This window comes from Pseudopodoces humilis, chromosome 3 (assembly GCF_049639895.1).
Source record: "Pseudopodoces humilis isolate 2021_Gansu_Grassland_sample_001 chromosome 3, ASM4963989v1, whole genome shotgun sequence".
Classification (NCBI taxonomy): domain Eukaryota; kingdom Metazoa; phylum Chordata; class Aves; order Passeriformes; family Paridae; genus Pseudopodoces; species Pseudopodoces humilis.
Window position 1 is genome coordinate 94,853,750 of NC_142202.1, and position 14,578 is coordinate 94,868,327.

The 14,578-nt window shown below is 40.2% G+C and overlaps 1 protein-coding gene across 1 annotated transcript; it reads right to left on the minus strand.

The window, feature by feature from the left end:
* Window positions 1–5,475: 5,475 nt before the first annotated feature.
* TMEM18 (transmembrane protein 18) lies at window positions 5,476–8,196 on the minus strand. The gene is made up of 5 exons (XM_005521896.2): window positions 8,132–8,196; window positions 7,813–7,933; window positions 7,122–7,176; window positions 6,195–6,288; window positions 5,476–6,101 (listed from the first exon to the last, which is right to left on the minus strand). Exons 1-5 carry the CDS (start codon window positions 8,177–8,179, stop codon window positions 6,012–6,014), a joined length of 408 nt encoding a protein of 135 aa, XP_005521953.1. The 5' UTR covers window positions 8,180–8,196; the 3' UTR covers window positions 5,476–6,011.
* Window positions 8,197–14,578: the final 6,382 nt, after the last annotated feature.

The window sequence follows — 14,578 nt, forward strand, 5'->3', positions numbered from 1 at the left end:
AGGCAATATATTTGATCCTGTCCTGTTAGTTTCAACTAGTTCTAACTTTAGACAGTGCCAAAGAAAACAGGACCATGATTTCAGTGGGACCACTTAAAATCAGTGCTTGTAGCAATGTAACATATTACCAGTTACAGCTCCTTTCCTGGCTTCATTACACCTCTGAAACTATATAAGAAAGATTCCTATAGTTCATATTTATATGAAGAAAAAAAAATAAACACAAATATAGGAAATATAGAGGCCTTACTCTGGAGTCCCCTGAAATATTTTCTATTCACTACAACACTGTTCTAGTATTACAGCAAAACAGTGGTGTAAGTATGGCTACAATTTGGAGGCACTAGTTACAAGAAGATAGATTATGAAACAGAGGTCCATAAAACACATCAGATTTGATTTATGAGGCTGTCATTTCTCAAGCATGGTGCATTATTGCCTAATCTTTTGTTGTTATGTGAATGTGAATGCTGTGAGGAAGCTGTAGAAAGTCCATTAAAACTGTAAATCCATATTCCTCAACAGGTGGTGTGTGTAAAGTAGAACTCTGATGAATTGCAAAGATAAAAAGCACCAGGCTCAAAACCTGGTACACAAATGAGGACATCAAGTGGAGAACACACAGACCTTCTCAAATGAAGCCATAAAACCTCTGAACACTCCAAAGCACTCCAGGTGGTGGAGAAAGTCTGAAGTGACTTCTGAGAACCTCAGTCATGACTGTACGCTGTCACATAACAAGGACAGATGTGGTAATATTGCATTATGCAATGGTAAATCACAAAGAAATAGAGAACACGCATAAGCTCCATCAGTCTGTGAACTAGACTGCTTCAGTAAACTTTCCTGCATATTGATCACACAATAATGTAATTATATTTTGTTGTTAAATTACTTTTTAATTGAAGACAGTATCCTCCTCATGGAATGTAGGTATGAATAAACAAGGTATTTATTCCTTTGATTGATACATTAAGAAATTTTAAAATACATATATACTTGCTGACTCTGGAAATATGTATGTACCTCATCACTGCTCCTTTTTAATGTAAAAAGTAAGAGTTTCAAGAAACACCTGAAAGTGAATCAGGATGTATCTTGGAGCGCATGCAATAGTTTATGTTGTCAGAGGCCACAGTCCAAGGCTTCCAAAGGTCACTCCAAAATGCTGCAGAATTTATAAACCTATGGTGAAAAGCTCTAGAGAACCCTCTCGCAAGGAAAGCTTTGAGTCAGCTTTTGCGTGTGAGACAGTGACATCCAGTGGAGAGTTTGGTTACCTGCAGTGATCTCTTCCCCGATGGACGAAAAACGTCAATACTTATATTTCGTTGAAACACATTAAAGTATTTCAAACGTATTTTGAAATATTAAAAAATATTTAAATAGAGAAATCTACACAGTGTTTGTGTTTCCTGAACAAAAAAGAAACCCCGTATTTTGATACACTGATAATAAAAATGGTGTATTTACCTGAAGTGAAAAATTACAGAATCACAGAATAGGTCACATTGTAAGGGACCACAGCGAATCACCCCGTCCACCAACATCCTTGCTCAAGCAGGGTCACCCTAGAGCATATTCTACAGGATTGCATCCAGAACATTTAATCAAGCTTACAATAAAAGCACGTAAAAATGTTTAGCTGTATTTGAAGAAATAGAACATTTCTGACACTACAGCTGTATTCTATCTTGTTCAAAGAATCACTACTCCTTTCTTGAAAATCTCAGTTCCTATAAAAATGGAGCTCAAGATCTGAGCTTATCATTCTCAACACCCACAAAGCAATTCTTTGTAAACGCTTGCTCCATTTAGGATTCACGGCCACAGCAGATCTAACTCAAACACAGATTTTCTAGAGTAGATCACTCCTTTCAAGACCCAGCTGTTGAAAAGTCCTAAGAATGACCTTCGAAGTTCTTTGTTTTTACACTCAAAGATGTTCTTTGAGAATACACTCAAGGATGTAGAAGACCTCAATTCATTGTCCTTAGGTGACTTTTGGAGATAGGTAGATTTTTGTATTGGAGATGGAGATCAAGGTATCTACTAAGCTAGGAAATACAGCTGAGGAAGAGACATTTAAAATCCCTAATTGCATCTGTTCCTTTTTTATCTAGAATCATGAAATTTGTTGGACCAAAACGAGGCTAAAGTAACATCCCACATTAAGAATATGGTACTTCAGTAGATAAGGAAAAAGAGAGCATTCTAGGTTCTAATTTTTAGAAACTCATCTCAGTTACTACTTTTGCATACTAAACAAGGCAAACCTCAAATTCCAGCAAGTTTGCCAATTAATTTCTGATAATGTGTCTTTTCACAGATTATCACTATTTCACAGTGCAACAAAACTACCTTCTACTATGATAAAATTACCAGGTTAGTATTACTTTCTCCGTTGTAATGTTTTTCCATGCAGCTGACACTGTGCACTGACATATGAAGATACATTAAGGTAGGTTGAAGATTTGAGTCACTCACAGTCTTCAAGATACACAGACCAGTAACACTAACAAATCTCATCTCACTCTCCAAAGGATCCAGCTGAGCAGCTACCAGTTTTCTGTATGCATGTTGAAAATAAAATAAACTGACTCTTTTGCAAGCAACCTAAATTCAGGCTTCCCAATTAAAAGCAAAGGTATTCCACCATTAAACATTTGGCTCTCCTTCACTTATACACACAAATTCTAAGCAGGCAGAACAGCCTCTAAATTCATGATCCAATTATTTTGGTTTGTTTGCAAGTAAGTCCATACTTAATGTTATTGCATTATCACGTCACAAATCCAGACTCATGATGAAAAGAAGTTATGTTTCACTCTGAGGGTTTCTCCTATCGTTTATGATACCTACTTTAAAAAAAAACAACAAAGCAAACCAACAAACAACTTCACTCTTAAACTTAGTGTTTCTTAGGCAAGTTTAGCTAGAGGAAGTCACAGATAAGTTTGAGTCTTTCTGAAATGTAGAAAATGGGAATATTTTTCTGCCAAACACACATGCCCATGACAAGTCATCCAAGACAGCCAGAAAGACTTCACTAAGGGCAAATCCTGTCTGACCCATCTGGTAGCCTTTTATCATGGAGTGACTGCAACAATCAACAGAGCAAGGCTGACAGATGTCATCTACACAGACTTCTGACAAGAGCCTGTGACAGAGTCCCACACATCCTCATCACTGAACTGGAGAGACATGGATTTGAAGTGTGGACTATTTAATTAATAAGAAATTGGCTCCATGGCCAAGGAGGATTGTAGTCAATTGTTTACATCCAGGTGGAGGCCAGTGACCACCTGTGTTGCTCAGAGCCCTAGTCTTGGCACTGGGGCTCTTTAATGCCTTTATCAGTAACACCATGAGATCCAGTGCACCCTCAGCAAGTTCTCAGATGACACAAAGCTGAATGGTGCAGGTGACACAAAGAAGGAAGGGGTGTCATCCAGAGATGTTCAGCCTGGAGAAGGCTCCAAGGAGACATGCTTGCAACTTTTCAGTATTTAAGGGTGCTTACAAAAAAGAGGGAGAGCAATTTTCTATAAGGACATGTAGTGACAGGACAAAGCGGATCAACTTTCAACTACAAGAGGGCAGGTTTAGATCAGTTGTTAGGAGGAAAGTCTTCACTCACAAAATGGTGGGGCGCTGGCTGCCCAGAGCTGAGGATGCCACACCCTGTAAGTGTTCAAGGCCATATAGGATTGAGTCTTGAGCTACCCAGTCCAGTGGGTGGAATCCTTGACCATGGCTGGTGGGTCCAAACTAGATGATCTTCAAGGTCTCTTTTAACCCATGAGTTTTTACAATATATGGAAACCACGTTTTTGTGTTTGTATAAATTTATCTCATGTAACTGTTAAGATTTACTTACTGTAGTTCCAGGAGTCAGGGAAGGTTTTAAACTCACGATATTCAGATGTTCATCCTTCAAAAAAATACTGTTTTTGAATTTGGAGCTGTTTACGCTTTCACACAGCAATACATTTAGAAGACCAAAAAAATGCCGTCATGCTTTCTAAATCAAGTATTATGCATCTTTTTTTCCAACCTCACACACAAGACAGGCAAAATACCAAACTACTTGGAGAAAGTTTGCCTTGGATGTACTAAATAAGGCACACTGTTTTCCACTGCAAGAGACTTGTTGCTCAGCTGCTCTGAACCTCCTCACTTACTGTGAATCAAATTCATACACTTCACACTGTAAAACCAAAGGTTACTTGATAAAGGTGGTATCTCCACATTAAGTATTACAGCTTCAAGAGTTGTGACACTAAAACAAATGTGTACTGATTTGTTGCAGAAGTTATCAACAGGAAAGTCAGGAGCACATTTGCTTAGGGCCATGTGTGATGATTGCAACTCTCCCCATCAAACTGTAGAAGCAAGGCTGAAGTTTTATAAACTAGCCTAGAAGGACAACATCCTATGTATATGAAATCAGAAAGGTCTGTTGTTTGGTTCTGGTGACAGCTGCCACCTGGCAGTCATTTGGACAGATTCTCTTCACTCCTTCCCAAAAAGCACACGTTATCGACCAGACCACTTGAGATTTCTCCGTATAGTTGACATGACCCAACACTGCACCAAGAGTCACAACAGAATGCTCCAAAATGGGACAACACACAAACCTGCATCTATTTAGTTTGCTAACATAAAATAGTCTAGCTGCCAGTAGTTCTGGGTGGAGCAGTGAGTGGGTGAAGGAATGCCAAAGAGTTACAGGAAAGGTAAAGAAATGGATCCAATGCTAACGCTTCACTGCCCTTCCCGCAGAGTTTCACTTTCCCCCTGTTCAGGAGACTTGCAAACTGTGTATGACATACATCTGCTATCTTCCTCAAGTCTATCTCCACTCTGTGAAGACTATTAAGTAATTAAAATTAGTTTCACAAGTATCTCCTTAGGTTATAAACTTACAAGTGTTCTGCAATTTTGTACCCCAATGTTTTTCACATTATAAGATCAGTTTTATAGATCATCTTTCCTATGTCTTAAATGACATCTATTTTAGACAGAACTGTACATCTCCACACAATGGTACAACTTCTACTAAATATAGACAGTCTCCACCATATCCACACCCCCTCTCAAACTACTTTAATTCAATATAAACACGCCACTTGAAGCAAAACTAAGGCCTTCTTCATTTTTACCTATTTTTAGTTTTCAAGTATTAAAAAAACCAACATTATAAAGGGGACAAAATTTCGTATAATAATACTAAGTTTCTTCTCTTCCTTTCTGTTCTGCAAAGAAACATAAAACTACTAAATATTCACCCAGTTTTAAAAAAAATGTATTTATCTAGAAGCCTTAAGAACATGAAGTACAAATTGAAAGAAATGCAGAGATAATTTTGAATTATTTACACAAATTAAACTGGGAAATTTGCCAAACTGTGAATTTTTATGAGAAAAAAAAGAAGGAAAAAGTCTGATTAAAAATGAATACAAATTAACTCAATTTAAGATACAGTGAGTGCACAGTTTTATTTATAAAATGCCACTGGCACACAGTACACATAGGAAGTATGAAACTTGATTTATAAAGAAGTGAAGTGCTTCACAGAAGCATGGATTCCTGAGTTATTCTGAATAAAATCTCTCATTTACTGTAATTCACAACACAGCTCCAATTGGCTTAAGCAGCAGAATAACTGATTCTTGATAAGCACAGAATAAAGACATAGTAAAAAAATACACAGGCAAGTGGAAACTGGAAGATTGCATCTCTTCAATACTAACAGCCTTGGTTCATGGAGGAAAACTATCTTATACTGAAGGGCACAAAGACTTGTTAAGACTGGGTTTCATAATTTCACAGCCAATTTAAATGTACTGTAGACACCTGCTTCCACCTCAGTGTCCACAGCCACAATTACAAAGTCCTCTTGACATCGTACACAAAAATACTTCTGTTCCTGCATACCCATACAGAAGGACTGATTACCCAGACAGGCGTTATTACAACTGAAGAAACAAAAATAGGGTTTGGCGTTTTCACTTCTTTTTCTCTTTTTCTGCTTTCCTTCTCTGCTGTAGCATCTTTAGTTCAGTCATTACATTCAAAGTTCTGTAAACCCAGCTGACCTGAAAAGTAAGTAAATTATTAAGTTCAACTAGTCCATATACCTTCACTTATTCATTTAATGAAAGCATCTACATGAACGAACACATACATACCACAATTATAGTAGTATTCACCAGCAGTGGTGCTGAAAATACAAGTGAAATAAACATTCCTCTTGAATCAAAGTATTGGTATTTAGAAAACAGCCTGAAAGAAATAAAAAGAAAAGGAGAGACAAAGTTTTATTTAGTGTAGTTCACACATTCAACTTTCCCAGCAACTATTCTACATGGACACTGTACACATCCCACATCTTGGGATCACCAAGCATAGACCAGCATTCTACTGTATTAAATCAGAAAAAAGAGGCAGTTGATACCTCTTCAGTTATGATTATTATACAAATCATGCTTATTCTGAAGCATCTGAAATTACTTTAGGTCTTTTCTTTACTTATATTAGAAAAGATAACAAAAATAATAAATGTAGCAAAGCTGCAATTAGGTCATATATGCCTGAAGTGAAACATAATGACTACAGATGCCAACATGAATAGGGGTTAGACACATAACTTTCAGTCATATCAGGGAAAGATTAATTCAATGCTCAAAATATCATAATAAACCATCAGTTTAATTCTGGTATACACGTGTAGTAAAACAGGCTAATGTTAATGCTTGTTACACAAATAAGTAAGTATATAAAGCAGCAGAGGTATTTCTGAGAAGTGGTTCTTAACTTCAGCTATTAAACATGAACACCAAAGAAAACAAAAAAACCCAAAACAAACAAAAAACCCCAAAACAAATAAAAAACCCCACCAAAAAACAAAAAACAAAACCAAACCAAACTTCACACTTTTTCCCCTTAACACAGCACTCTGCTTTTCTCAGTTCTTTGATGAGTTAGTTTACAAGCATCCATATAATCAGATTTTAAGCAGTACAATAAATGCATGCTATTATTATTATTTCTTATAAGTATACTATAACTACGATGTATGGTTATTTTATTTTAGAGATGAAAGTGAAAACATTTACCTCCAATTCATGGCTGCTAATTCATTGATATATTCAGCACAATACACTAAGGCCACTATACAATAAAAGAAAAATATTAGATTCCGTATTTCTTTAAAAATAAACTGCTCGTAATACATCATCTAATCCAAATCCATATGATCTTAAACCGAAGCTAATTTCTGTTCTGCCTGTCAGCCATGAGTACTTTGGCTAGGCAAAGGTCACTGGGGACTCTCAGGCTGAATAAACCCCGAGATAACTCAAGCTGTTACTGCAACGTACAAGCCAGTCCTGCTCTTCCTCATGCCATTATCACGTTTGTCAGCAGGCCATATGGTGAACTTGCTTCAGAAACAGAAGCTGACTGTATTGACTGACCCGCACTATTAGAACAAGGCAGACTACAAAGCAACTGCTGGCTCTCAGTCGATTTCTCTTCTGCTTCCCCAGCACAGCAACACTTCATCGGGAATCCATGACATACACGGCAATGACCATGCAGTAACTTTACTCATCCCACTTCCTCACTAAGGCCAGAGTTTTAAGTCACTACTTCATACATTTTCTTGGAAATAAAATAAGCACATATTTATAGGTCACAGCAGATTCTGTCGCGGACTATCATGGACAAACATGCAGTGCTAGCGAACTACTAAGTTGCAGGCACTGCTTTGGCGCCCGGCACCACACGGTGCGCCCGCGCACTCACCCATGCAGAGGAAGTGCCCGACCTGCACCCGGCGGTGCTGCAGGGACGCGCACGTCAGGAGGAAGCAGAGCAGGTGGAAGGCCGCCAGTCCCAGCAGCCAGGGCTCGGACCAGTCCGTGCTCTGCAGGCAGAGGGAAAGCGGGTCAGGCAGCGGCGGGAGAAGGGGCGTCGCCAGGCGGCCAAAGCGACCGAACGCGGCCGCTCCCTGTCACGGACCGCGCCCCCGCACCAAGCTCGGCAAGGAGCGCGCCCCGAGCAAGAGCCTCCCCCATCCCCGCCGGACAGCCCCGCTCCCCCGGGCGGCCCCGCTCCCCCTCACCGCCAGCACGGCCGACAGCCCCGGCGGGCCGCGCACCGGCGGCTCCATGGCGGCGGCGGCGGCAGCGCCGGTCCTCGCGAGACTCGGGTGGCCGCCGCTTCCCCTGCGGGGCCGTGGCGGGAAAGGGGCGGCGGGGCCCTAGGCGGGACCGCATTCCCCACGGCGAAGGGACCGTGGTTTCGAGGGCGGGCTGAGGTGGCTCCTTCTCCTGAGGGTGGCCGACAGAAGTAGCTCTGGCTGTCCGGACCGGGGAAGGAGCTCTGGTCGCGTTTCCAGCTTTTGACGTCGGGAGGCCGCCAGTGTCACGATCTGCTCTGTGCGGTCCCGCTGGACTCGGCTGTGGGTCGGTGGCCCAGCATTGGTGTTGGCTTTTGGTCTCTCAGCAACACCCAGGGTTGGCTTTAGCGATGAAGTGCAGGAAAAAAAACTTAAAGCCCAGCTGGAAGTTCTTTGAAAACAAACACAGTTGAGCTTTCCAGGCAGGAACTTAAGTGAAATGAAAAACTTTTCTTTCCAAGTAATGCCCACCGTGACCCTCATCCACCTTAAGGGGCAGGTAGCAGGGCCACCTCCTGTTCCTTGCCCCTACAGCAGAGCTCAAGGACACATTTTTTAGCTTTGGAAGATGAAAAATAATTAAAATATTACAATGGAAAGGGAACAAGACCCAGGTTAAACCCCTTGTTTATAACTCCATTTGCTAAATGCGTCTACGTCTGAAAGAACTGACTAATTTTAAAACTCACTACTTAACGAGCATTTCAAACTTAGATTCTCAACAACAAAACCAAATCTAATCTAAAGTATTAGATTTGTTGAACAAACAGTATTTTAGTATATACCACTACTTCCTACTTTAATTAATGTATTTATTTATTTCCTGACATTTTAGCCTATCAGATGTGAATCTTTGGTCTTTTTTTCCCCAAATGTTTTGAAGTGCATGTATAAGTAAATATTACAGATACTCTTTTAATTTAAGTTTACTATATAGGCAGATACAGGTCATCAGTGTGTCCTGGTCTCTCTCCACTGTCACACTTTTGCAATTTAATATGAGATACCTGAAACAGGATTTTTTTAATTATTATTTTTAGGGGTTTTTTTCTTTAAGTTTATGTTAGTCTTTTTCTCAACAAAAATAGTATCTGGAGGCTAGTCAAGGCTTTCACTTACCATTATTGCCTTAAAATTAAGATTAGGGGAGAAAAGATATTTTTATCCCACATTGTAGATTGGAAAACAAGACTGGAACCTTAGGACAGGAGAGATATGGAACACCTGGAGCTCATCCAAAGGAGGGCTACAAAGATGATTAAGGGACTGGAACATCTCTCTTATGTGGAAAGGCTGAGGGAGCTGGGCCTGTTCAGTCTCCAGAAGAGGTGACTGAGAGGGGACCTCATCAATGTCTGTTGGTATCTGAAGGGAGATGCCAGGATCTGCTCTGTGGTGCCCAGCAATAGAGAAGGCAATGGGCAGAAACTGATGCACAGAAGTTCCACCTTAACATGCAGAAGAACTTTACTGCGCGGGTAGCCAAGCACCGTAACAGATTGCCCAGAGAGGCTGTGGAGTCCCCATCCCTGGGGAATATTCAAGAACCAGCTGGACACAATCCTGTGCAGTGTGCTGTGTACTGTAGGATAACACAGCTTGAGTGGGGTGGTTGGACCAGGTAACCTACTGTGGTCTGTTCCAACCTGACCCATTCTGTGACTTGTTTAGAAAGTTTTACAGCTAGTAATAAATTAAATGTTTTTTTTTATTTTGTAAATGAGGAATGAGTTTCATGTAATTGCTTGATGCAGCTCAGCAGAGCCTAGGCTAGCTCAAAGGACACACTGGCACTGTGCCAGGTGTGGGAACTGCCTCAGTGTAGGATATACCACAGGCAGAACCTTTAGAGCCTCTTGCTCTGTGGTGCAGGATCGCTAACCGATGTCAGGGATTGAGTGAAGGAGTAAGGAGGAGGCTCTTCGTAGGAGCTTCCCAGAGGGAAGAGTCTTTGAGGCTGAAGGGACCAGGGTCAGAAGAACCCTGAATACTGCTGTGCACAGGGTTAAATACAGGGGAGTTTCAGGGGGTGGGTAAAAATTTTAACCAATCAATAACATACAGGGGAGGAGCATGAGGCGGGGTTTACAGTATGGGAACCAGTGAGGATAAGGGGGAGGAGAGGAAAGGTCACATGGGCCAATGGGCTTTGAGGAATAGGGGATTTCCAAAGGGGATTTATTGTAGGGGGCTGGGCTAACAGGGGATTGACAGGGAAGGGTCCAGAACAAGGGGCAGGGTTCCAATGATGGACAGGGGAGGCACTGGAACAAGGGGTTGGTTACAGTGATGGGCAGCATAGGGGAGGATACAACTTAAGGGCTAATCAACTGTGGGGGGGAACATAGGAATAAGCTATTAACAATAAAACTATTAAAATAAACATGGGCTGCGACAATTGCTCAGTAATTGACTTCAGGAACTATGCAATAGCTGAAGGGCTTCAATGAATGCAGTATGCAGTCACTGCTATATGAGTGGAATATGCTGGTGAGTGGTAAATCTGTTATGCAGACAAGATGGGTGGATAAGAAATTATTGGCTTACTGCAACATGCTGAACCAAAAATTCATGTAGCTTTTACTGTCAGCCACTGTAGCATCAGTGGAAACTTTCCTATAGGGAAATATGAGTTGTTTCTTTAAGATTGACTAAGATAAAGTCAATAATGTTATTTGTCAGCAGATGGTAGCAGATACATAAATATTGCCAGATCTTATGTGCGGTATATGTTCTCTTTAGTTTATTTTTAGTGGAGAACAAAATGTGAACAGAAGACACTTAAAAGGCAGTGAACAGATACCTTACTCTTTTATAGGAAAAACTTGTGTATTTGTTGTATATAGCTCCTTTACAGAACCAGTATGCTACAATTAGATCCTAGTTTTATAATACTCTACTAACCATAAGTGTACAACACCAATAATAATAATATGGAAATATTTCTGTTCTTATTATTATAAGTAACTTAAATTTTAAGTAAATAAATACTTAGTTTCTAAAACTCACTCTTAGATTTCTGTTGCAAGATTCAGATTCTTATGTAATTTCCTTCTGCACTATAGTATTATCCAAGCAGTTTCAGTGAAAGATAAAAAAACCCTGATTTGTAAAATGATTTTTTTTTCTTTTAAGAACAGAAAAACTTTTTTTTACTTTACATAGAAAAGTATCTAAAATCAGACGTTTATCTTAAGTTTATATGGCTGAAAAAACAATCTGGCTGGTAAAAGCCTACGTATGATAGGGAATCTCAAATTCAAATGCTAAATTATGTTCCTAGTCATAGCCCTTACACACGTTTGCTAGCAGATCATATTTTATAGTACTAGAAAACAATTGAAAGTGCCTGTTATATTTCCTGCTGAGGGAAATGCAACTCTGATTCTGCAAGACAAGGTGTAAGAAGGTGTGTGAGTGAGTGAATGGGGCAGCCCCTCACCTCCTCAGTCAAGGCAACGATAGAAGGTGGCCACATGTGGGGGTTAGTGACAAGGTACTGAGAACCCAATTTCTGTGCTTTGCAACATCCCACTGTAGAGTTCTGCTGTGGGGACAAGGACTGCTCATCTCTGCATTTTCTGCCTCTCTCGCAGCCTGCTCCTGTGGAGTCATGTGTTAATAGTGACTTGGGTAGACTTCCCAGAGCTTTAGGAGGCATGCGTGGCTTCACTATAAAACAGGCTGAGCCTGGGAGAGGAGTCTGGATGATTATTGTTGCTGTGGTCACTTCCAGGCCATCATTTTTATGCTCTGAATATTATATTTATGATTGTGCTCAAAAGCAGTCTTAAATTTGCATTTGCTTCCCAATGCAACAGAAGTGAGCCTGAGTCTGGTACTCATTCTAATACATGTTTCACTAAAATCCTTCACTTTCCCTGTTCTTGCAATTATTAAATAATTATTTTTGAGTACTTTGATTATTTTTTGCAGCTGTTGTCTCTTTATCTTTTTATAGTACCAGCTCTAATTGGTCATGACATGCTTGGAAAATAAGAATAGTAATGATAGTGTTGTAAGGACTTCATTAGATATAGAATTTAAAACTGTCTGGATTGTTTTATGTATGTAATTTGTGAGTTTCAGGTTTAGATAATGGATGCCACTTCATCTAAGCTTAAGGTTACCTCTGCTTTTGAGAATGAGTTTGATTGGATGACCTCCAGAGGTCTGACCTACATTGCTCTATACTTTTGATTTCCCAGGGATATGGACTGGTACCAGCTGGCTGGGAAGCAGCACTGCTGAGCACAGCCTGGGAAGCCTGTAGGGTGCAAAAAGCTGAACATAAACCAGCAGTGTGACCTCGCAGCAAATACTGTCAGCAGTTTCCTGGACTGTATTAACAGCCCACCCAGGAGATTAAGGGATTCAGCATTCATCAGAACACATCTGCATCTACCTTGCATACTTCAAATATAAGGACAATAGAGCTAAATGGTGAAAATTCAGCAGAGAGCTGTCAAAATACTCAGGGAGCTGAGGAATTTGTCTTGGGGCAGGAGATGAGGGAGCTCGGCTTGTTTGGCCTGGCAAGAGGTGTCTCTAGGGGAAACCTAGTAGCAGCCTGACTGTGATTATGAGGAGCTTGTAAGAAAAATGGAGCCAGGATTTCCTGGTAGTGTGGTGTGAGAATGAGGGGCAATGCACCTAAAGTGAAGCCAGAAGTTTGGGCTGGATAAAAAGAAAAGATTTTTCCTCATGAGGGCAGTCAAGCAGTGGACAAGGTATTCAAAGAGGTGGGATGCTTCTTTTTTGGAGATTTTCAGGACCTCCTTGGATAAAACCTTGAGCAACTTGGTCTGGCCTCATAGTGAATCTAGCTTTGAGCAGGAGGTTGAAATGACTTTTTAAGGTCTCCTGTAACCTGAATTATTCTGATTCAATGATTCCATAACCTAAAATAAGAAAAAACAACTTTTTAGTAGTGTTCACTAAACAATACTGCTTTAGCCTGGAAGTGAAAGAAATGTTTTTGTGTGCGTTTTTTCAGAATCTTATTACCTTAACTTCCTCTCATCCACTTTCTGTCAGGGCTTTTATTTCCTCATTGCAAAGTAGCTTCAGGCATCTTCATCCTTATTTTTCTTCCTCTGCTATTCTCAGACAGTGCACAGAGTCTGAAATGCAAATGTCTTTTTGTTCTCTACCTACTAACATGACCTCCTGTTAAATTATTCCACTAATCCTAACAAAGATCTCAGAACTTTCAAAGCCTGTCTGTATTCTGGTACAGCAACCAGATTTTATTTCTGTTGGAATCTTTGTCCATTTTTTTACTCTTTGTTCAGAGTAGAAGAGGCCAAGTGTAATTGCAAGCAAAAATCAGTCGTGACAGTCTCAAATCCTGTTCTTAATTATATACTTTTTTGTCTCTTTGACTCCTTCTGAAGTGTTCCTCTCACACAACTGCTGCATTGATTGTTTTTCATTTCAGAAACACCACCTCTTGTCAGTCCATGGAATGGTATGGAAATTAAGCACCTCTGCATTTCTTTGATGTGTGACTGCATTGCACCCAACACAATGCAGTGCATTTAAGTTGCAATACAGGTATTATAATAAAAGGATGAGAAGAAATAGAAGTATCTGGGATGTGCAGGGCAACTTTCATGATTTTCATTATTGTATCAGATCTGATTGCAGAACTTCATGACAGCATTGCATTTTCTTCTTCAGGGCATGCTCTTAAGGCATGTCCCAGCCTCTCCTGCCTGTCATTCTTAACATGTAGGGGAAGTACAAGCTGAATGGAGCAGGGAGCAGCAGGAGCAGGATCAGCAGAAGAGACATTTCTTTTAACATGCCATTGTTCTGAGAGATCTCAGCCTTTTTGTCTCTGAGACTGAACACCTGATACAAATCTTGTACTTTGAGACTCCTGCTGCTTCTTGCTTATCATCATTCTCCAATGAATGAAGAATGAAGAGGGGAAAAACAGCAGTAATTTGGCAAGAGACAGCCAAGAGCCCTAGCACTTCCATCTATTGATCCTGGAGCTATCCATGGCTTTTTGGTGTTTTGTGTATTCCATCTCTTCAGCAGCCCATAGTTCTCTTGGTATAATTTGTCCAAATGGCTCAGACCATCTGAGCACTTGAGTTAAAATTTAATCTTTTGGATATAGGAATTGACACACACAAATTATATACTTTAAAATAAAACGATAATTGCAAAGGTGTAAACATTTGTACATTTAACGTGTGACAATATTGTTACAGCTCCTATCAGCTCTTTAATATCTATAAGCTTAAAGCATATGACCTGAGAATATTCGCATGTGGAAATTTTCTGGCACAGGTGTGGGAGCTCCACTGCAAAATCTTGCATCAGAAGAGTTGAGAAGCAGTCAGTTAATCCTCCCCCAGCTTTTCTGCAGTTTGAGGT

What these genes read in the sequence shown, in the direction of transcription:
- TMEM18 (XM_005521896.2), bottom strand. Translation starts at nt 8,179, where the DNA reads ATGGAGCCGCCGGTGCGCGGCCCGCCGGGGCTGTCGGCCGTGCTGGCG. An exon ending in CGGGCACTTCCTCTGCATGG is followed by an intron (nt 7,177 to 7,812) that starts GTGAGTGCGCGG and finishes TTTATTGTATAG; the next exon opens with TGGCCTTAGTGTATTGTGCT. An exon ending in TTAGCAGCCATGAATTGGAG is followed by an intron (nt 6,289 to 7,121) that starts GTAAATGTTTTC and finishes TATTTCTTTCAG; the next exon opens with GCTGTTTTCTAAATACCAAT.